The sequence below is a fragment of the Tetranychus urticae genome, chromosome 1, assembly GCF_039701765.1.
Source record: "Tetranychus urticae isolate SD_2017Ah chromosome 1, NJAU_TeUrti_SD_1.0, whole genome shotgun sequence".
Taxonomy (NCBI): Eukaryota; Metazoa; Arthropoda; class Arachnida; order Trombidiformes; family Tetranychidae; genus Tetranychus; species Tetranychus urticae.
Window position 1 is genome coordinate 1,769,667 of NC_142958.1, and position 22,337 is coordinate 1,792,003.

At 32.2% G+C, this 22,337-nt stretch overlaps 1 protein-coding gene and 3 long non-coding RNA genes across 15 annotated transcripts; 1 reads left to right on the top strand and 3 right to left on the bottom strand.

Moving 5' to 3' along the window:
- Window positions 1-440: 440 nt before the first annotated feature.
- LOC149094352 (uncharacterized) lies at window positions 441-3,184 on the bottom strand. Its single transcript, XR_016197916.1, has 3 exons — window positions 1,726-3,184; window positions 942-1,560; window positions 441-793 (listed from the first exon to the last, which is right to left on the bottom strand). It is a non-coding gene; the product is annotated as an uncharacterized LOC149094352 (long non-coding RNA).
- On the top strand, window positions 1,456-21,040 carry LOC107368282 (uncharacterized). 12 transcript variants are annotated; one of them, XM_025162133.2, is made up of 12 exons: window positions 1,456-1,647; window positions 10,587-10,778; window positions 11,072-11,255; window positions 12,485-12,640; window positions 13,593-13,755; window positions 16,316-16,426; window positions 16,504-17,291; window positions 17,816-17,923; window positions 17,981-18,253; window positions 18,458-18,903; window positions 19,523-19,964; window positions 20,529-21,040. In XM_025162133.2, the coding sequence occupies exons 1-12, from the start codon at window positions 1,456-1,458 to the stop codon at window positions 20,753-20,755; spliced, it is 3,282 nt and encodes a 1,093-aa protein (XP_025017901.1). In that variant the 3' UTR covers window positions 20,756-21,040. The 12 variants fall into 12 exon arrangements, with proteins under 12 accessions (XP_025017901.1, XP_015791566.1, XP_015791565.1 ...); XM_015936080.3 differs by having other exon boundaries at window positions 17,816-18,307; window positions 18,518-18,903; XM_015936079.3 differs by having other exon boundaries at window positions 17,816-18,253.
- LOC107368287 (uncharacterized) lies at window positions 9,524-10,472 on the bottom strand. The gene is made up of 2 exons (XR_001570123.3): window positions 10,255-10,472; window positions 9,524-10,192 (listed from the first exon to the last, which is right to left on the bottom strand). It is a non-coding gene; the product is annotated as an uncharacterized LOC107368287 (long non-coding RNA).
- Window positions 13,143-15,987, bottom strand: LOC107368286 (uncharacterized). Its single transcript, XR_003083413.2, has 6 exons — window positions 15,720-15,987; window positions 15,489-15,651; window positions 15,252-15,355; window positions 14,666-14,823; window positions 14,199-14,550; window positions 13,143-13,961 (listed from the first exon to the last, which is right to left on the bottom strand). It is a non-coding gene; the product is annotated as an uncharacterized LOC107368286 (long non-coding RNA).
- Window positions 21,041-22,337: the final 1,297 nt, after the last annotated feature.

The window sequence follows — 22,337 nt, forward strand, 5'->3', positions numbered from 1 at the left end:
CAAAGGATCCGTTGGAGGCCTTTTTTTATTCGTTTTTTTATCCTTGAGTCTATACAAATAATAACATTCTTTAACAGAATCAGAGCTAAATTTGATAGAGCTGATCACATAATCATCTATTTTGCACCTCACAGACACATAAATAAGTTAAACCATGATGTTGATAGGGAGTTGAAAGGGAGGATAAAAAAATAACATAAAAAATGAAATGTTAAATGTATTTTGTTGAAACATGCAAATGTTGAAAATGAGCGGTAAATGAGTTGAGGTTGAACTGTGAAAATGAAAGTCTGTAACCAATGGGTTTTTAAGCTATTGTTGAATATCAATTTAAATGATACCAAAAGTGATGATTGAAATATAATATCTGAACAAAATTCATGGAAAAAAGTCTTTTGAATAGTTTCAAAACATATAAAGTGTAAAATAAGTGGTGAAAATCAAATTAAATGCAGAAAATTTAATCAGTGTAACATTTTTTGATGAACCTTTTTTTGTTATGTTTGAACATCAATGAAACCAATCTAAAAGGAATCATTGAATAATATTGAAAAGGCAAAATTCTGATGCATTAATCTTTATTCATTCGGGAAAAGATTAATTGTTGGATTGATTGTCAACAGAGGGCTTCACTGACTCGTTGTTCAAACTTAAATCAATGTAATTCAATTAGCAGCACATTCCAATTGCCTCAATAAAATGCTGAATTGTGAATCTTGCTCATCAGCGAAAGTAACAACATCGTCAGTCCTATTACCACCTTTCTTTAACTCTTCCCCGTAGAGGTTGGACTCTGTTGAAGAAACGAAAATGATAAAATTGAATTATCATGAAAAGCTCAGAGAAACCGGGATGAGAAAGAGGAGAGAGGAAGAGAGACGAAGGAGAGAGAGAGAGAGGAAGAGGAGGAGGGAAGGCATTTTTCAATGATGTATGCAAACCTTATTGAACTCCTCCTAATGACGATTACATGTTTTTAATTACTTTGCTTCTCTTTCTTTTTCCAAGCTACAACCTCTTTCAACGATTTGTTTCCCTTTCTTTTTATTTGTCTCTTTCTTTTTCTCTCTTTCTATCCTCATTTTGATCACTCCTTGGACTATTTTTGGACTTTCAGCATGAGCCTCTCGGTGCCTTTCAAATTTGCAGTGCGCACTTCTTAAACTTACATCGTTAAGAAGTAGAAAGCCAGGGAAGAAGACACGAGAGGATAAGGCAAGGGAGATAGAGAGAAGCTGAAGATAGCGAGAGCGAGATAAGAAAGAGAGAGACACACACAAAATCGTTTTGATGAGAAATGTAGAATGATGATGAGAATGATGATGATGATGAGCTTTCTGTTGTACTTTTGATTCCTTTCTTTCTTTCCTTCTTTTTTTGTTTGTTTTCCTTCTCTATTGTAAACTTAATGTTTTGTTTCATTATCTAATGTGTTGCTAATCCAATTCGGATAATATGTTAAATAGGACCCATGATTCTCAAACCCATTGGGATGAATTCCATCCGTTCATTGAAGCTCTTCTGCCCCATGTTAAGGCTTTCAGTTATACATGGTTCAACCTGCAAGCAGCGAAAAGGAAATATTACAAGAAACATGAGAAAAGAATGACTCTGGATGAAGAACGTAAATGTAAAGAAGATCTTCAGGTAAGTGACAATTGATATCATTATTTTTTACTCATTACCATCCATATATTATAAATTTATCATTAAAACAAAACTTACCTTGAAATAAATCCTCAGCTGATTTATTGTTAAATATCATTAATCATGAAACGAGATGAAAACAAGTGAAAAAAGGTTAACTAAAAGACTGGTCAAAGGTTTGCCTGTTCATGCAATTTTAAGAAAAGCAAGACTTAAAATTCGTGGGATTAGCTTCATCTGTTATTTACACTATTTGTTTATTTAAACTAGATGTTTCTTAGCTTGAAATATCAAAAATCATAACTTTAAATTGTTGTTTTATAACCAAATAATGGATTGAATTTTCTTGATTGATTTAAAACAAATTTCAATGATAAAAATTAATGTTCATTAATTGTTGATTAATAATTCCATTACAATCATTATTGAGTTATTTTCGCTGTAACTTGCTATTATAACAATATATTGAGGCCAAAGAGACCTCTAGTATCAATTTAGCAATGTAAGGCTATTATTATTGTAAGTCTCATAGTTTATTAATTGTGTTATCATTCGACATTTATTACAATCATTGGCCATTAATTGTGTTTATGTTTCTTCTTGTAATCGTGATATTTCTTTAAGGATACACATAGCCTTTAAGCAAAGTACAATTTACAAATTGCAGTCTATTTCCTTTGAAATTTAATGTTTACCCTTTATCCTTTACTTCTGTGTGTTTCCAACTTAATGATACTGTTGATGATGATTATTCCTTGATAATCGACGGTGATTAACAGTTAATGTGTAAAATAAGAAGTAAAATTTAATTTCAAACAAATGTTTACTCGCGTGTCCCATCTTAAAACACCGTTTCAGGTGCATTAAAAGATGATAATTCAATGGTTGAAAATATGTTTCATAAAAGCCTATCTATAACATGTGTATAAGATAGATACTGTTGCATGCCTTGAAGCAAAATTCAATCAATCTTATCTGGATTGGCGAAAAATAAAGTAGGAGGTGGGAAAATAACTGACTCCTGATTAACAAGCTGCTGTAAATTATATGAAAAAAAAGACCTGCCAAGTTTCACTAGTCTGATCACCATAATCGTCATCTGGTTGAATCGTCCAATGAGCGCCCAAATCATCTGTAAAGTGTATCTCTTCTCATGGATTAAAAGTGTATCGATGAAACATTTGCTGAACAACATTTTGATTCTCACAAACCAATGATCAACGTTACCAAGAATCAAACATGTACAGCAAGCAAATTTAAAGTTCAGGTCGAGTTAACATGGCCTTAACCTTTCCCTCGTGATGCTGACAGTCAACCGATCAACTGATCAAGTCAATGATTAAGAGACCAAGAAAGCTAAACAAGATAGCTAACATGAACCAGCTAACAGAAACAAATAAACAAACAAATCTAAAGAAACATACATAGCAAGGAGCAGCAAAAAAAAAGCCCAACAAGAAAACAAAAAACAATCAACAATCAAGACACAAAAAACAGTAACAGCAACTTGAGGAAAAAAAAGAAAGGACAAAAAATTCATTTCGTCTTAAAAAAGTATCGGTTGAACAATTAATTTGACTTAATCAGACAACCTTTAGGACCAACCTTTAGGATCAACATTCAGGAGCAATTTCATAGGACCAATCTTTCAGAACCAAGTCTCAGAATGAACACCAAGGAAAAACCTGAAACAAATTGCATTCCTTTCCATCAAATCTTCATCTCAAGATTATCACAAATGCTCACAATTCATCCTGATTGTTGCTAAATTTTCCAATAATGTCCAACAATTTACCATCAAACTGCTACCTAAAATGTTAAGCCATCTCAAGCAAATGCTACATCAATCATGGTCAATATAATGATATCAAGTTAATATTTTGCTTGCTATTAATTAGTTCCTCCGATTCCTCTCTTGAACATTATTTTCATTACTAACCACCAATTAGATGTAATTAAATATTTATCATTAACCCAATGTAATAAGTGTTTGCATGTTTATACTTGTTTTCATCACTGATTACATCAATAGAGAAAATCTTGAGTGTCACTTGATAACCTTTGCTAACAATTTAATTCCCCGTATTCAATCAATTAATTAAATTACAAGACTAGATGAAGCAACCAATCATCCTTAACATCATCTCAATCAAGACAATTTGTTTCCCTTTCCTCATCTTAACACCATTTAATCAAGCCTTTACCTTACGGTCATTTGGTTGAACAACAGTCACAAAACCCACAAAACAGGGCAACTCTTTCAATCAAGTTGATTAACTTGAAAATTTAGTTACTTAAATGATTGAAATTATTTGTCTTAATCAACAAAATGTCAGGTTTACCGTTGAAAAACAAGTTACAATGAGCCACAATACCTACGCAAAAATATACACAAAAGACAGGAACAAAAACATGTCAACATGATTCAGTTCTGGTGGTTATAATTCAGTAGCTGAGTTTGCGTAAACATTTTGCCAAAAATAAGCCAAATTATGGTTCCTATTGAAGTTATCAAAGAGTCAACTCAAATATTATAGACTTAAACAGCAAATTACAATTTAGTCCTACTTTAACCTAAAAGCCAACCAAAAGCTTCATGCAGCTTCAATGACCAATCAACTTAACCTTTTATTTTTCACGCATTTCCTTGTTAAGTCTGGCCTAGTCAATTAATTATTAAGATAGTTGCTCGAATTGAACATTAACATTTGCAGGCGATAATTAATTAATACCTGAAACAATTAGCTTAATTTTTGGTTGTGTACAACCTTCAGTAAAATGATTACCAACAAGCTTTCAAAGTCACCATCAACTTACAACCTCAATTACCAACATAACCATCAATTACCGATAATGTTAATAGTTGTTATAAGGTCTTTGAACAATTAATTAATCACAATAATAGCCAGCTAAATGATCAACAAAATCACCTTTTTCATGTGAAAAATTAAACTTGATTCCTTTAAATATTAGCGGAAAATTTTTCACAGCATTTCTGACAAGATAAACCAAACATAATTAACTAATAAACTTTACAAGCCAATTCAATTGAAAACCACACAACTGAAACCCAAGAATAATAATCATAAATTGGCAAATTAAAGTCTCGATAAAATGATATTTTAAAATGCAAACCTAAATCAACTCCTTTATTGATAAAGGTTTGAAACAGCTTAAAATTACCTCAACAATAATTGGCAAATTGGTCAAGATGAAAATGTCCAGCCAATGGTAAAGGTTAAGGTTTCCATTGGACATTTCCATCTTTCCATTTTCCATCAATCTTGAAATCAGCTTCACTCAAAATCTAAAGCTACAATCACTTACGCTCAATCACAATTGTCATTTTCAAAGTTTCATTTCTCAATTATATAACATTCACTCTTGATAGTGTACAATCATTATTAATGAATCATTAATACTTACCAATCGATTGATCAATCTGATTGAATTAGTGATGAAAAAAAAGAGAACAAAAAAAACAACAAACAACAAGCAAAACTGAAAAATCTGATGAAAATATGAAAGTATCCTTATAAGTTATAGTCCTTTAAGTTATGAGTTATAATCTTTGGAGATAAATTAATTGAGTAACCTTGATTTTATTGGTTATCAATACTAATAATTGAAGAAATAAGACTTTTAGTTTTAATTACTAATCATTAATTGATGATAAATGAAGGCACAATATAAAATAACAATTGAAAAAAGGTTGACACTTTAAGGTTTTGTTGGACATAAACAAAAACCTAAAATAGCTGTTGATGAAAATTGGAAAGGCGGTTTTTTTGATTTCTCAAATTTTTGTCATTTTTATTCAAATAAATGATTTATAAGGTTAATCGAGTACAAATTTTATTGTTTCTGCTTGTAAATAATTAAGTAAATTGCGATTAAAAGCAGCTTTTTTTGTTAGATTAAGGTTAATATCAGGTAGAGTTATATAAAATAATGATAACACAAGAAAAGACAATAACTCAGGATTGTCTAGAAATGTGAAGTGACGGTCAAGGTCTTTACAGGGGAATCATTTCAAGATTAGATAATTGTTGATCAAGATAAATTGTATCATATTTATACAATTATCAATACGTATACGATGATTATACAATATTATTGATTAGTGCTTAACCTTGATACACGTCAAGCAAGAGTTGATGGAAGCTCAGGTTTTGAATATTAGATGAAACTGGTAAGCCATCAGGTAAATTAAAACGAGTTACTTCCATTATTATCAAACAATTAAATTGTTAATTCCGATTATAAATGAGTGTTGATATGAAATACACAAAATGACAATCAATGACAAAAGATTTGCCAGATTAATCAAACCTGATGAGAGGCAGGTTAACCAGAGTTTATGAACCAGAGTAGATAAACAACAGCTGATAACAGTTGGTTAACCAGAGTCGATGGACTTTCCTTTGTTATTTCAATATTTAATATTGTTTAAGATTATATTTTAACCCAAATACTTGATTAATTGGACAATTTACAATTTATATCATTTCCATATTGTTTGATAGTTTAATTAGATGAGATGTTAAATGATTGAAAAAGTGGGAAAAGGTTGAAATTATTACTATTTCTGTATTGAGATTGACTGTTGTTTACTAACCAAAGAAAGCAAGATTGAAAATAAACACACAGAAGACGATGAGGAAGATGATTAAGATTTTTATCCTTCTCATCATGTTCAGCTTTTTGTAGGTTGATGATGTTGATGATGATAATGAATAAAAACAATCTAAAAAGACGATTCAAACGTCTTCACGGTTTTATTGAAATGAACAACAAACTCTGTTAATTTCATGGAAACATTTAAACATTAAGATGCTTCAAGATGATGATGATGATGTTGTTGATGAAGATACTGATGAAGATGAAGTTGAAGATGATGGTAAATGAAGATGATTAAGATAAGACTATAAGAGTTGAAAGTAAAAGCTGAGAGTTGAAAAGAGATGTAAGACTATCTTTGAAATGATGAACCAATTGAACCTTTTTTTTCACTCCACCGTTACTCATTTATCCTTCATTCAAATCATCTTCATCTTCACTCCCAGTCTCATCATGTAACTCTATAAGATTTATTTATATATCACATGTATTAATTTATTAAAATGTTGATTCCCTCATTTATCAGAGGGAAAGAAACATTTCTCATGGTCAGACCTTTTAACTAACTTTGCCTTTTCCCTTTGCTGACGTTTATCATCTTCTTTCATTTTTTTCTTCTTCATCCACATCAACATCATCATCATAAGCATTCCGCATTTGTCGAAATATCTTCTTCCTTCCTTCCTCTTAGCTTCATCTTTAAGATGCAACAAAAACCTTTGCCTCCCTCATCAATCAAAGTTAATGAAGTATCGTTAAAAAACCCAAATTGACGAGATTTTGCGTTTTCTCATGTATAAAACTCCCAACAGAATTAATCAAAAACACTTCAACATGCAAAATATGGGGACACAAATGGTTTAATTTATCTTTTAATGGCTAAAGTTACAATTAAATCAAAGGTTTCCTACATTTATATTTACATAACGTAATTTAAAGACAAACCCTTTAATGTCTGTGAAGCTTCATCTTAGGCCTAAGCCTTAAAATTTAACAAAAATTTCCTTCTCGGTTGATTGTTTTTATTCAATTTTACTTTATTTATCTAAAGGAGGAAGGCCAAAACTGCCTAAGAAAGCGATTTTTTTGTTATGAACACATCAGATGCAAAATTTTTCACTGATTTCATTTATTCAACCCATTTTTTGAAATAATTTTTCATTTTCGAGATATCATGAAAAAACGTTAGAAATTCATGGAAAAAGTACCAAAATAATGAAAGGTGAAACCACGCTAGGAATAGATTTTTCTGATGTAGAATTTAATTCTGATTCTAATGATGTGATTTATTATGATCTCAAGTGACGCAAAACTGGCCATTTTTTCGATAATTTGATTATTTCGAAGATTTTTTGCGAAAATGGCCAGTTTTGCGTCATTTTAGATCAAAATAAATCACATCATTGGAATTAGAATTTAATTTTACATCAGAAAAAGTTATTCTTAGCGTGGTTTCACCTTTGGTTATTGATCCGTATTTCAATAACGGAGAACTGGGGACAGGCGTCACAGGAACCAAAGGTGAAACCACGCTAAGAATAACTTTTTCTGATGTAAAATTAAATTCTAATTCCAATGATGTGATTTATTTTGATCTAAAATGACGCAAAACTGGCCATTTTCGCAAAAAATCTTCGAAATAATCAAATTATCGAAAAAATGGCCAGTTTTGCGTCACTTGAGATCATAATAAATCACATCATTAAAATCAGAATTAAATTCTACATCAGAAAAATCTATTTCTAGCGTGGTTTCACCTTTGGTTCCTGTGACGCTCGTACCCATGAATTTTTGATGTTTTTTTCATGTTTTCACGAAAACGAAAAATTATTTCGAAAAATGAATTAAATAAATGAAATCAGCGTAAAATTTTGCATCTGATATGTTCATAACAAAAATATTCCTCGCTAGGCAGTTTTCCCTATTCTTTTGGTCTTCATCCTTTAATTTTACTTTAATCATTTTCGTCATTATCATCATCAATCTCATCATCTATTATCATCGCTATAATCAACAGTTACTCAAATGGACAGTAAACATTAGGAAAACAAGTGTTGAAGAAGGAAATAAAGGTTTACTGTAAAGTGGAAATCGTTCTTGATGGTTTAGGCTTGATTCCAATTTTACCTTCGCTGTCGGTTGCCTCTACTAACATCATCACCATCACCATCATCTTCATCTTCATCACCATCATCTTTTATCATTATCATTATCATCTTCAAGTGAGAGAGGTAAAAAAACAGAAGAGTCAAGTGAGCATATTAAATGACTGTGATACGAATCAAAATGTTTCCCTTTTTTTAGCTGTTTTGTCTGCTCGATTCAACCACATCTTCATAGTTTCATTTTTACCTCATCTCACTCTCTATCTTGTTCATCTTTCCCTTTTCTTAATCATTTTCTTTCTTTTCCATTGATAGTTACTGTAGCTTGTTGTTTCTGGGTTCGCATTTTGGTTTCTCCCTCGAAGAAGAAAGGATTTATCAATGAAGATAATCTGATTCTTTCTTAACTCCTGGTAGCCTCAAACTAAAACAGTTAACATCATCCATCTTTCTTCTCTGTCTCTCTTTCGCCATCTCATCTTGTTCATCCTCTTTTTTTACATCTCATACGACCTCAGCCCAGAATAACTTCTCCTTTTTTATTTCTTCATTTTCGTCTTCTTCTAGTCTCTTTTCATCACCAACATCATTTCAAGAATCATCTAAAGCAAACCGAGAAAAAAAGTCGAAAGATGTTTTCACAAATAAGTCAGACTTTTTACATCATATTCAACTTCGGAACAGAATTTCATCCTTCAAGTCACACTCAATTGTAATATTTGCTTTGCTTGTCAGTCTTTTATCCTGTTAACTGTTACTTGCTCATCGTCAATACTTTTCACCCTTTCCAGGCTCATCATTCTCGCCATTCACTCATGAATATAATACCAAAATTCATTCATTATTTTCATTTCATATTTTAATTGACAAGAAACAATTTTTCATTAAGTCATTTTTTTTCTTCCCTAACTGTTAACTCTTATAATTGGTTGGGTAAAATATGGTAGCATTTGGATTTAAACCAAATTTTACTCACTTAACACGATTTGTCAAATTCAAGTTGATAATTTATTCAATATACTTCAACAATCAAGATGTAACTTTCATCTCTACCGTTTGATGAATACTCAATTGTATCAACCTTAACCATTGACCAAACCAAAATGAAAACATCTTTGAAAATTAATCTGAAATAATCGTAAACAGAAAGATTTATGAACAGCATGAATTAACAGATGATTTTTTTGGACTAATCCCAAAACCAATCTTGTTTTTTATCAAATATGAATAAAACTTAAACAACCGAGGCGATTACAATTACAACAAATGCTCTCTGGACAATCTTGATGTTCAAATATTTTGATAACCCAATCACAGTTGAAACAGCAGCATCTAAGACCAGATTAGCATTGAAAATTTCGTGGTTTATTGTGTTTAATATAATCATGAGGTCTATCCATTGACGGGTAATCAGGGAATGAAAAATATAACTGCAAAGTGGGAAGGTAATCCTAATCATCCTCATCCTTAAGGATTGCTCATCTCTCAGCAAAGAGGATGACTTGGAATGTCTTTGCTGGTAAATGACATTTTTATGATCAGTTATCCTTTTTGAAAAGTTTGAAACTTAAAATCTTAAGCATCCATCTACTTCTATCTGGTTTCGTCTTAGTAGATAAATTCACTTCACCAATCTATTTTAAGGGATCATCTTTAAACTTCATCTTTCTTCATCACCATCCTCACCATCCTTACCATCTTCACCATAATCATCATCATCATCAGCTATACACAAAACTGATTCTGCTTACGATCCACAGTTAACTGAACATTTTTATGCTGCAGTAGCTGGTCTTGAGTAATAAACCTTTAACTAAAATCTGTAAGGAAAGAAGGCAAACAAGCTAAATAAGAAATGAGATTCTCTTTCTTTGTACTTTACCTTTGCAAATAAAAATCCTGTTGACGATTGCACATTTCAAAAAACGTTAAAATCATAAACTGTCAAACATTTAATTTAATATGACTTGTCACAATACTAATAAAAACAATAATAATTAGAAAACATTTTCATCAAGAAAACAGTCTTTTCATTAGATCGTAAAAGGATCACATTTAAGCCTACAAATGGCGACCAAGTCTTTTCCAAGCCATTTTCACGCAAATTTAATCTCATAGATGTCAGCTTGATCTAATTTTTATATCTTTTTCAAATTTTGTTTTTTATGTGATTATGATTTTATTAATTTTTAATGTTTTATCTTTTAATTACAGAGTGAAAAGAATGAAGTTAAACAAAAATGGGCATCTCGTTTATTAGGCAAATTACGGAAAGACATAACACAAGAATGTAGGGAAGATTTTGTTCTTGGAATAACTGGAAAGAAAAGGATAAACTGTGTCCTCAGTAATCCCGATCAAAAAGGTAAAATGAGGAGGATCGATTGTCTTCGCCAGGCTGACAAGGTAAGCTATTTAGTTTATTTAACCATTTCTATGAATAGGAACATTGATTTCCCGTTAATTATTAAGTATACATTATCTAATCAATCGTGTTAGACCTTTTGTTGCAAGATTGATGCTTAGTTGAGCTTCAAGAGACTTATTGTTTTCCTCGTTTCTCTTGATAAGCTAATGGGTCTTCATTTGTTCCTATTGTACATAACTTAGTCTATTCGTATTCGTATTATTGTATTACCAAATGATTGATTATCTTTCTCTTCTCTTTTTGTTTAATTACTGATTATTTGATTGATCAGGTTTGGCGACTAGATTTGGTTATGGTTATCCTATTTAAAGCAATACCATTGGAGTCAACAGACGGAGAGAGACTTGAAAAATCTCTGGACTGTTCTCATCCTAATCTATGTGTAAATCCATATCACATTAATGTTTCCGTTCGAGAACTTGATCTTTATTTAGCTAATTACATATTCTCTCATGGTAAGTACAACACATACTTAAAACCACAATCCAATAAAATGAATAACGTCAAGATTATTCAGAATTGAAGATGAAAAAAAGATCAAAACAAATCAAAGCATTTTGGGTTAATCAGCTGTTAGTTTTCCACCTTTTTTCAATCTTAAAAAATATTGTTTTCCAACATTGAATTGATGATATATTTTTCGTTATTTGCAATATATCTAAGGTAAATTAATTTGTTTACTGTTGATATGTCAAATTAATTGATTATATTTTACCCTTGATCGTTATTTTCCTGTATAGTTTTCATTGATAGATTGAATTGGCACAAGTTAGTTAAATAATTTGTGGCTCATTAACAACACCAAGCCAACTATATCATTTCCCTGGCTTCAAGCCGCCAAAAGTAACAACATCCTAAGGCTATTTGGCTTAATTTCCCTCTATTATTTTGTATTAATATTATTAATATTAATCATTTACTAACCACTTCATCAAAACCGCAATTTAATTCAATTCAATTACCACATTAATCTGCACCTCACACCATTTGAATGCCAATTTCCTAGTAACTTAATATCGCCTCACTATTAACTCCATCCAATATTTAAAACCATTAAATTGTTTACAATCAAATTGTAAATTGACAGTTAACTGCGCATGGAAATTTAATAACTGCGCAAAACTAGTTTTACCTGTAAATTGTTACCTGCGATTGGTTAATGTTAATGTTTGTCACCCAAAACAGGATCCCAAAAAAAGAGGACCAACCTTGTTGGGTTGTGTTATCATATAATGTTAACCTATTGGCTTTGAGTTTCCCTTTGATTCCTATTTTCAAAGACTGGATGTAAAAAAGCGATGATCAACACTGGATCATGTTATTTGTAAATGTTACAAAGTGAAAAATGTTGATTCCATGTAAATCTTGAGTTTTTCAATGATTTACTGACTTTAATCTTGAGCATATGAATCATTTACAAGTTAAAAAAGGATGATTTACTAGTTTAAACGTCAATTATTATTTAAATATAATAATTTTGTAAGTCATCGCTGATTAACATTTCAAGCTGAGCTTTTTTTATCATTACCTTTCAATGTTGAAGCAAATTTTAAGGCTTTGAAATTGTTTGAGCAAATCTTTTGTTTGTTTTCAATTCAGTTGATCATGATGATGTGTCAATGATTTACCTTGAAATAATGTGTGAGATAAATTGTCTGATTAATTGTCTTATTTCTGATTCTAGAGTCATTGAGAGGTAATATGGAGTCCACTTGTGATACTAATGGTGAACAAGATGAAAATGAAACAATCAACATTAATAATACAATACATTTTAATAGCAATACAATATTAGCAACTGGAGTTTTCACTTCAGCTGAATTATATCGTTTATCCAAAGGTAAGCTAATTTTATCAAACGCAAATATATGAAGCAAAAAAAATGTCAACAATCAGCAACAACAATAAATGATGTTGATTAATGGTTAGGTTTGAGGTTAGATTGAAAAATGTGGACTCGATAATGGTTCATGTTTAATTTTGAAATAAATCCTTTTCTTTCATCATTGTCACTGAAGTTAGTTAATTAGTGAAAATTGTTAGATTAATGGTTAATTAATTTAGCTTAAACATTAGAATCAATCGATCATTCTTGCTTTACTGATTATATTAGTCTTTAGGTTCATCACTGTTTTTTTTGCGCTACTTCAAGTTTTCCAGCGTAACAACTGAATCAACTGACGATGTCCTTTTTGGCTTCAATTTCAATTTGTTAAAAGCTAATCCTCACTGAAATCAGTCGCTAAATGATTGCTCAAGAATAATTAGTGATGTGAAACATTGAAAAGGGTTACAAGAATCAGAAGGAGAAAAAGAATCTTTAGGTTACAGACTAATTAAGATCAAAATAGGGAATGATTTTGATTACTTTATTAGAAAGAATTGTTTTTTTCATCTTATTTTCCTTTAAAACTTACACTTTCAGACAACTTTTTTAGTTGATCTAATTTGAAACAATTAGCTAAATTAATTTCGTCTAGTCAAACTTAGGGTCATTAATCAAAGATCAATCCAGTTAATTCACAAATAAAATGAAAATTGATTCTAATGGGAAGCTATAAAATTTGGATAAAAATATGCTGATCGAAGGATTTGAATGAAAGTTGATTTGAAGGTAAGGTTAGGTTAAATCAAGATTTAAATTGCAGCTCAAGATTAAGATTAAGAAAGGTTAAAAGTGGAAATTTGACTTTCGATTAGCATGTTTAATATTCAAATTGTAATCTACACATTGACTTGTTGTGTTGATTGTGACGATGAATGGGAGCCGTGATTGTGCTGATTCCCTGTAGCCTCCATTGTGACCCCAATAGGGTCTGGTGGAAATGGAAATCTGATGACCGCTCATCCAACCTCTTCCTCCTCGGCTTCATCTTCGGGAACAGTAACAAGTCCACCTCAAGGAGTTCCAATACACCTGATAAAAACTGAGCCTTCGTGCACATATCAACAAGGGTATGTAACCAATCTAAATGAATTAATTGTAAAACAAAAATACAAAAAGGACCATTCGATTTGTGTTTCAATTTTAGATTGATCCTTTTCTCTATGATTATTGGTAAATTGAAAATGAAGTGCGAGGTTGATGATGTTGACTGATTGGGTCGCTATTTTGATTATCAATGTCTGATTCCTTGAAATGTGCTCCATCAATCAAAATCCTTGGGTAGGAAAGGAGAATGAAGATAAAGAGTGAAACAAAGAAACTAGAGAAACGGTGATGATGATGAGGATGAGAAATGCGAGAAGAGAATCGCTCATTTGAAATTTTATCTGGTGACATAAAAATTCTGAAGTAAAGCTCTGAGTATTGCTCTTCTTGTCAGATGACTTTTACTCTTTTATCTCTTCTTCTTCGTCTTCCTCGCCTCTTGTCTTTTTTATTTATTTTTTTATACTTTTTTCTTCATCAGCAAAGTTCCTTGAGTATTATTTTTAGACAGAACGGAATGAGGATAAAGGAATCTCCTTCTTGACTCTCCTCTCCTCTCCTTTACTTTTACTTTGCCTTTATCTCTTTTTATCATCATCTTCTTCTTATTCTCCTTTTTTGAACCATTGTTCCATGCAATAGCAACCAAAAAACATGAGTGTTTCGGTTCCGGTTGCAGGCTATTGAAATATGAACCAGACTTGTAATTATTTTACCAGTATCATCAGAATCATTGCATTTCACCGTCAACATTAAGCTCAAGCATAATCAGCAAATTGCCATTAAATCAGGGACTTTGAGATCTACTCTTTGAGATTCTGAAAATTTCAAAATAAAACAAAAATTAGCAAAAAAAACCATTTTATATCAACAAATTTAACCTACAAACCATCATAATTACTAACATTCAAGCTTGCAATCATTTTCACTTACCTACAGACTCTTGATGGATTTTGAATGAAATTTTATGAAAAAAAGCATTCCATGAGACTTAACTTCTCTCTTCGTTCCCAAGTTTGGTCCAAGATTTTACTTGAAGATGATATTTTGATGATTCCTTGGAGAGTCGATCTCATGAGATGATGATTATCCTGATGAGAAGAAAAAAGACGGTAAATGGTGAATGAAAATAACAGAGATTTAATTGTTATAACCGGAAATAGTTTTGAGTTGGTCTTTTATATCCAGTCTTGCTTGACTCTTAAAGTCAAACTGCTATTTTTTGTGTATCTCCACTTCATCCTCCCCCAATCACTAACCGTGGACCGGAAGCCATGACGGTTTACAGAAAGTAGGAGGCAACTGTTAATGAAGATGAGTTTATCTTTTTTTTGTGTGTTACTTGTAACTACATCTTATATACACACTTGACAGCTTTGCAAGCAATGAAAAAAATCATGTTGCTGTAGATGATGATGATGATGTTATGCAGTTTAACAGAAAAAAAAGTAAACTTAAAGAAAAGTATTTCCTTCATTTTCATCTTTCTCTCTCTCATGGCTTAATTTTTTTCACTCACAAAACAAAAAGATAAACTTTGATACTTAATCTGGATTAATTCATCGTATGAGTGCTTCCGGTGTCCATTATATAATATGATCCAAGTCAAGGTCAAGGCTGAAGCTGAAAAGGTTTCGTCAAAAAAAAGGAAATCGTTAAGTTTATTGTTTAACAATATTTCACATTGATTTGGGTAAATATTTTCATCGTTATTTCTGCATAATGATGAGATTAGGATCATGTTGATGTTACTTACATTGTAAAAATGGTTTATCAGTTGAAGAAAGTTCACTGAACTTATTCAGATTGAAAGAAGATGATGATGATGATGACCCGGTGAACAGTATAGTCTCATTTAGAGCTGGTTCTATGTAACATAGCTTTATACTCGTAACTGGTCTAAAGATAGTTTTGTAGATCTTGAAAAGGATAAAAGTTCAGGTTGAATGCAGAATTGAAATGAACAAGCGTTAAGATCTTCTATTACCTCTCCATTGCAAATTTAAGGTTAAAGATGAGTTTAAAATTTACACAAATACGAGTTAAATTTATCCAGTGTCGATGCAAACAATATTCGAGATTGATTAAATACAATAAAATAAAGGCACAACACTTAAATTGCCTCTAAAACTGTTAAATAAATAAATTGTTTCATTGTGATTAAAGTAAATATACGACGAGCTTTTATGAAAATAAAAATTTAGTTGCATAAAGATGCAATAGAAAGTCATAAAATATCTTACGCCTTTGTCTTTATGTAACAGATGATGAACACATGGCCAGTGCCGGGCAGTTTGAACTTACATAAATCTGTTATTAAATAAATTAAATATTTTTCCAATTGTTTTATCTTTTTTACTTCATTAACTATTGTTAATTGCAAATGTCTAATTTCAATCAATAAAAGATTTGGATTACTTGTGTTATTAAAAATAGCTCTTTGTTAAGATCTGAGCGGGCTTTTTGTATTTATGATTTTATTTTTGCCTGAAACTTGAAACGTCCTTTTTATATTTTTGTTTTTATAATTTTTGCATATTAGTCTCGTTAATTTATTAATTATGTTTACTATTTTCTTGACAGTTATTCCCCGATACCTGAGATGCAAGTTCAGTGCAGTCCAATCGGACTTAACGTGGTTAATTCATTGTCCAGTCAAGGTCTTCAAATGAGTCAATCACTGGGCCTTTGTAGGTTAGTTACCTGAACCAATTGAGTGTTATTTTTATCTGTTTATTGGTCTCAACAAATCTCATTTTAATTGTGTTTAGTGAACCTCAAAATGTGAAACTTTGCTCCCCAACAAGTGACCTTCCAACCAAACAATATCACCATTTAACTGGACAACCAATTGGACATCATCATGGAAATTTAATGTTAGACAGATCAGGACCAAGCAGCCCCAATAATTTAGGATCTGTTGTGGTTGTGACTGCAACATCTAGTGGTATGCTACAAGCTACTTCCCCACCAACATCATCGTCGTCTTCTGGTGAGGGTGGAGGTGGTGTAGGAAGTGGAGGACCACCTTCCAAACGGGCTCGTCGCTTACCTTCTGGTAATAATCAATCCGGTGAAACTGAACCTGTGGAAAGTTTAGCTTCCTATTATGGAGATAACTCAAGTTGGCAGGGAATAGATATAAGTGGTGAAACAAACTCTCAAAGCTTACATTCACCTCATATTATATCTATTAAAGTTAAAACGGAATCAAATGGAGGTGGTGGGAATTGTGGCCCTTCTTCTTCTGATACTTCACCTTTATCTGTAGGTTCACCATCATCTCAACATCATCAGCATCATCATCATCCCCACCACCAACACCAACAACAACAACAGCAACAGCAACATAGTCATCATATTCATGGAACCTCTCATCATCATCATCAGGGTCATATTCATGGTCATCATCAAACACACCAAACTCACAATCCTCATCAACATCAACAACAACACCAGCATCAACACCAACAATCTCATCCTTCTCACATTCACCAACATCATTTACATCATCCGCATCATACTCACCATTCTCATCAGGCAAACAGGTCAAGAGAAGGTAATAACAATTTTAACAATTCAACGATTCAATTCATTTTCAATCAAATCAGCAGTGATCACCAATGGTTATAGATATTGCTAAATTAGCTCAATCAATGAATTTCATTCAGACTAGATTGATAACAAAGCGACATTGAATGAATTTGATCATGATCCAATCATTTTATTAGTCAAATAAATCTAATAAAAAAAGTAAAATCAAGTGAAATATAACCAAAATAAAAGCCTTTGCTCTCATTAAGATTTTGTTAATCTTATAAATTTCATCTCGTATTTATCATGAGTTTGGTGAAAAAGTTTCTTTGATTAATTTGCATTGAATTTTTATCGAGGCTTTCAAGTTTAAATTGAAATGTTTCTTCAGTTTATACTTTCTAAATCTAAAATGAGTCTCACAGTCTTGTTAGAGAAATATTACGATATAATTACAAAAGAAATGTGTTTGCTAGTTTTAAATTAATCAGCAAATTTTTGAGCGCAATTATTTCGAGCCGATACTTAATATCTTGTTTTTGTTTCCAGGTCCACCTTCAATGTCAACCCTTTCTGGTCATCAGCATTCAGGTTCCAGTTTATCATCAAACTTATCAGTTGGAAGTCCTTTCGGCACAACTTATTATGGTTTACCCGGTAAATATCAAGAGAATGGTGATGCACTTTCTGATTTTGTTAATCTTGTTTGCCAAGAATCATCTCAACATCATCATCCTCATCATTCTCATCATCACCCAACTGTTAACCACGGAGGATCTGATAATGGAGCTGATGGTGGCGGGGGTAATAATAGCAATAACAGTGGCAGTGGCAATAATAATAATGATAATAACGGAGGATGCTCTGAACCTGAGGATGATGAACCTGGTGACCTTAGGTCAAGTCCTTCTAAATACTATAACCAAATGACTTCCATGCTTCCTCCTCCACCTCCAGCTCCAATGGCACGTCCAGTTCCTATTATCGGTAAGATATTAACCATAGATGCTTCAGTTTACTCTTTACTTGGCTTAGACTTTGGTGAGTCAGATTAAATGAAAACTTAATAACTAATCTGACTAAACAAGTTAATGGTTAATTTAGATGAATCCTTATTGCTAACAAATTAAACTAACTCATTGTTTGACTCCATAACACAAACTTTAACACATTTTAATTACCCTTTCTTAGCTTCACCTAATCCATTGATTCGATCATCTCAATTGATGAATCCCTGTTCACCCGAATTAGGTGGATCATCACCATCATCACCATGTCATCCAGGAGCACCAGGAACACCAGGATCTGATGCAAGTGGACCCATAGTGATACCCAATCGATCTGTATTAATACATCGATCTGAAGCTGTATCCACAGCTAATCAAAGTGGAGGAAGTGATTCTCGTGATCCAACACCTACTCCACCTCCCATCTCTTCATCATCTCATCATGTAACATCATCAGCATCACCATCAAGTGTCCCCTCATCTTCCTCTTCCTCCTCAATAAACACATCATCTCCAACATCTGGTGGACATTCAATAGAAACTATAAGCAATAATAGAGCTGTGATGAGCCCCTTCACTACCTTGACAAGAGCTGATCACTCTTTTCATGTTCATACTCCTGTTACTCAGGTAATACAAGCTTACAACCGTAACAACCCTTGAATCTATCATTTGAAATCGTTCACCATCAACCTCTAGATTCAATTCAACTTGAATTTTCCTACATTCACCTCTTCCTTTGTCTCCATTGGATTGAAAAATTTATCCTCTGTAATGGCTCATTTGTAATGAGACTATTCAGAGAGGATGAGACATCTCGTGAGAACAATTAAATCATCTCAAATGTGATTGAAGGGAGAAAGAGAGATTATCAGATAGATGATGAAAAGAAGAGGGATAAAGTAAAGTCTCCTCAGGCAGTCCTTCCGACGAATGTCTTGAGAAAAAAAAGTGAAACTTAGGAAAGTGATTCTTCTCATTCTTAAAATAGTTTTTTTTCCTCGCTTCTTTTCTTTCTCAAAATAAAGCCTTAAAGACGTTGACCTAACCTTTGCGTCTAGCTTTACAGTTAGTCAATTTTAAAAAATAGTAATAGTATTACTATCAGAATTTTTAATTCTGCACTTAAACTTGAAAATGATTAAAGGATAAAACCTTGGCAATTCAAGTGAAACTTTCATTACTCTCAACGTCTTCAACTTTCTTTCATAAATTAATAATTATCTTTTTTTGCTCTTTCATTTTTTAGCTATTTAATTATGCAAACATGGGAGGAATGAGCGGAATAATCAGTCCAACAAACATGAGCATGTTTACTGGTAATAATGTTCATCCCAATGGATCCATATCAAACCTGCAATCATCTGGAAATGGACATTCACTTTCAGTGGTTAGGACAAGTGTAGGTGGTCACAATATAGGAGGTGGCCTGAACATAGAGGGAGGAGGAAATGGCAATGTTGGTCATAGGTCACCAACTATTGCTCGTTGGTCATCGTCTTCCTCTTCTTCCTCCACTTCAGGAGTAGGGGGAAGTGGAGGCGCTAACGGTGGTCCTGGAGGTAATGGAGGTGGTTACATATCGATAGAGGAAACATTTGATTACAGTGTTATGGCTGGTTTAATGGGCTCTTCATCGATGGTTGGTCATCCAGATATGGATCCACCACCTGGTATTATTGGCGTTGAAGGTACAGCAAGTCATCGTTATTTTCCAACCTCATCTATGTGCTCACGATGAAAGTTAATGATAAGAGTTAACGATTAACAAACACAACGCATGATGATACAAACCATACTAACAACATCTAAATTTATTACCAAAAAAAAATCGCAAGAAAATTGAAATACATCAAAAAACTGAATTTAAACAAAGTGACAATGTAATTTAAATTCAATCAATGAAATCAACAAATTGACCAAACTCTCTTCAAAAGATGCAACTATAAGCAACAAACTAAGCATGACCTTTGCAATTTTGTAACTCATCTCTATCAATATCACTTTTTGTGCAATTTAATTAATTCTAGATCATTATCATGTTTTTTTGTGGATGCAATCATGTTCATACATAGCAAAAAAATCCCTTAATTCCTTGTTTCTTTTTTTACTCAAATGAAATGAAAACTAAAATTACTGAAATAACAATTAGAATTAGAAAATGAAATTTTGATTAACTTGTCCATCTCTTCATTTAACCGACCATTCGTATTGTATTTTTTTGCCAACATTCATTAATTCTTTGATTATTTCAGATCGATATTTCTCTGTAGTTCACCCTGTAAATGATAATGATAATGGTGTTGATGGTACAAATGGCAATGGCAATCAAGGTAATCAAGGTCCAATTAATTCGGTTGCAGTTGATGATGGTAATGGTGAATCAAATGAGCAAAATGATGACCACACCAATCAAAGTTTGGATAAAGATTTAACAGGCTCAAATAATGGAGCAAATGGATCACCAGGATCTGGCTCTTAACAAATCTTCAAATTTTTGGTTCCTCTTCTCATTTTTATCTGCTCTCTTTTTTTTCTTTACCAATTACAGAAGTTAATTCTAATTGTCGATGAACCAACTTAAACAATCTTGCTCAAATCAAGCAATTATCTTTCTTCTCTTTCTCTCTGGCATCATTATCATCATTTTCGTTTAATCTATTGGTAGTTTACAATCGTTTTTAGCTGTCTAGAGAAGGTTAATTGTTAATATATAATACATATTATTAATACCTATTTGATGGATTTTACTGTAAATCGTATTTCAATTATTCATCAGCTTTTGTCATCTTCATTCACTTCTTTTTTCATCATTCTTTCTGCAATTGTTAAGTGTAGTTATCATCTTTTCTGGATTCCCTTTCATTGATATACATTGATATATCAATTGAAAATAATCACCGATATTTCTGGAAACTCCGAGAAAACAAATCGGTTCTTCGGATCCAGAATCGGTTCGTACGGGAAAATGGCAATAAATAAACAGAAAGTTAAGTTGTAAACAAAAATGCTTTTGTCACTTTTTTCAACCAAATTCAATTTCCAGGTAATAAGCAAATTTATCTAACTTAAAGTCCAACTGTATTGAAACGATGGACAAGTCTCGGGAAAAACACCATTTCAAGCTTGAGTGTAACTTGTAATGCAGCAATGGATTTCCTTAGCTGGAATATTTCATCAACACAAATTACTATTACAAGATTATTTCTAGATGCCGTGATGGCTGATTAATATTGGCGAAAACATTTGCTGTGAAAATGTAAACATTAATAGATTACTGATTTGTGCACAAAAAATGGGCAAAAGTGAAATGTGATGCTCTTGAAAGGAAACAATCATTAAAAACGATTGAGTTGAAAACAATAATCAAAAACAATTATTGTCTAGACTCTTTGCCTGTGTTGTTTGTTTATGTAAGCTTTCAATGGATTATTCTTGATCAGCTTTCATCATTTATTGCAGGTCACCAAAGGTCTTGAAGGATGAGCGTGCCTTTACAACTTCACCATCATTGCCGTCATCTAAGCTTTCCTTTTATCACCATCTCTCTACTTTCCTTTAAGAGTTCGCGTGTCTCTTTTACGCCACTGACCTTGCAGTTTTACCTTCTCCTTTGACTTGTTTCCGTTTTCACAAGGAATCCCAAAGATTTTCAAGTCCAAGAAAGGGAAGAGAAAGAGAGGAAAATGATGAGATGATGAGATGATGAAGATAGCTTTTGACTTGTCGAGGTTTTGCTTCTCAACTTGAGTCCACAAGATAATATAAATAAAGACATTTCAAATAGTTTATCTTTGCTTTGCCTCTCTTGATGGAACCATTTTTTTGCTCAAACATCCCTCTTCGTTCGATCTTTCATTCTAAGGGTTAATTACACACATTTCCGAATAAATCATGACTTTTGTTTGCTCTATTTACAACTGGTGAAGCAAAATTAGGTAACATGCTGAAGACACATTTACAATGCAAAAGGCTTTCCCTGTTGTTCAAACCAAAGGCTTTCTCTGCTGTTCTTTTGTCTTTAACAAACCATTTAATCTTTGGTTTAACTCGGGACAATGGAT

Excerpts from the sequence above, each read along its gene's own strand:
- LOC107368282 (XM_015936079.3), top strand. The coding sequence starts at position 1,456 with ATGTTAAATAGGACCCATGATTCTCAAACCCATTGGGATGAATTCCAT. Across the intron at positions 11,256-12,484 it reads TAATTACATATTCTCTCATG|AGTCATTGAGAGGTAATATG; the intron begins GTAAGTACAACA and ends TTCTGATTCTAG. Across the intron at positions 19,965-20,528 it reads TGGTATTATTGGCGTTGAAG|ATCGATATTTCTCTGTAGTT; the intron begins GTACAGCAAGTC and ends TGATTATTTCAG.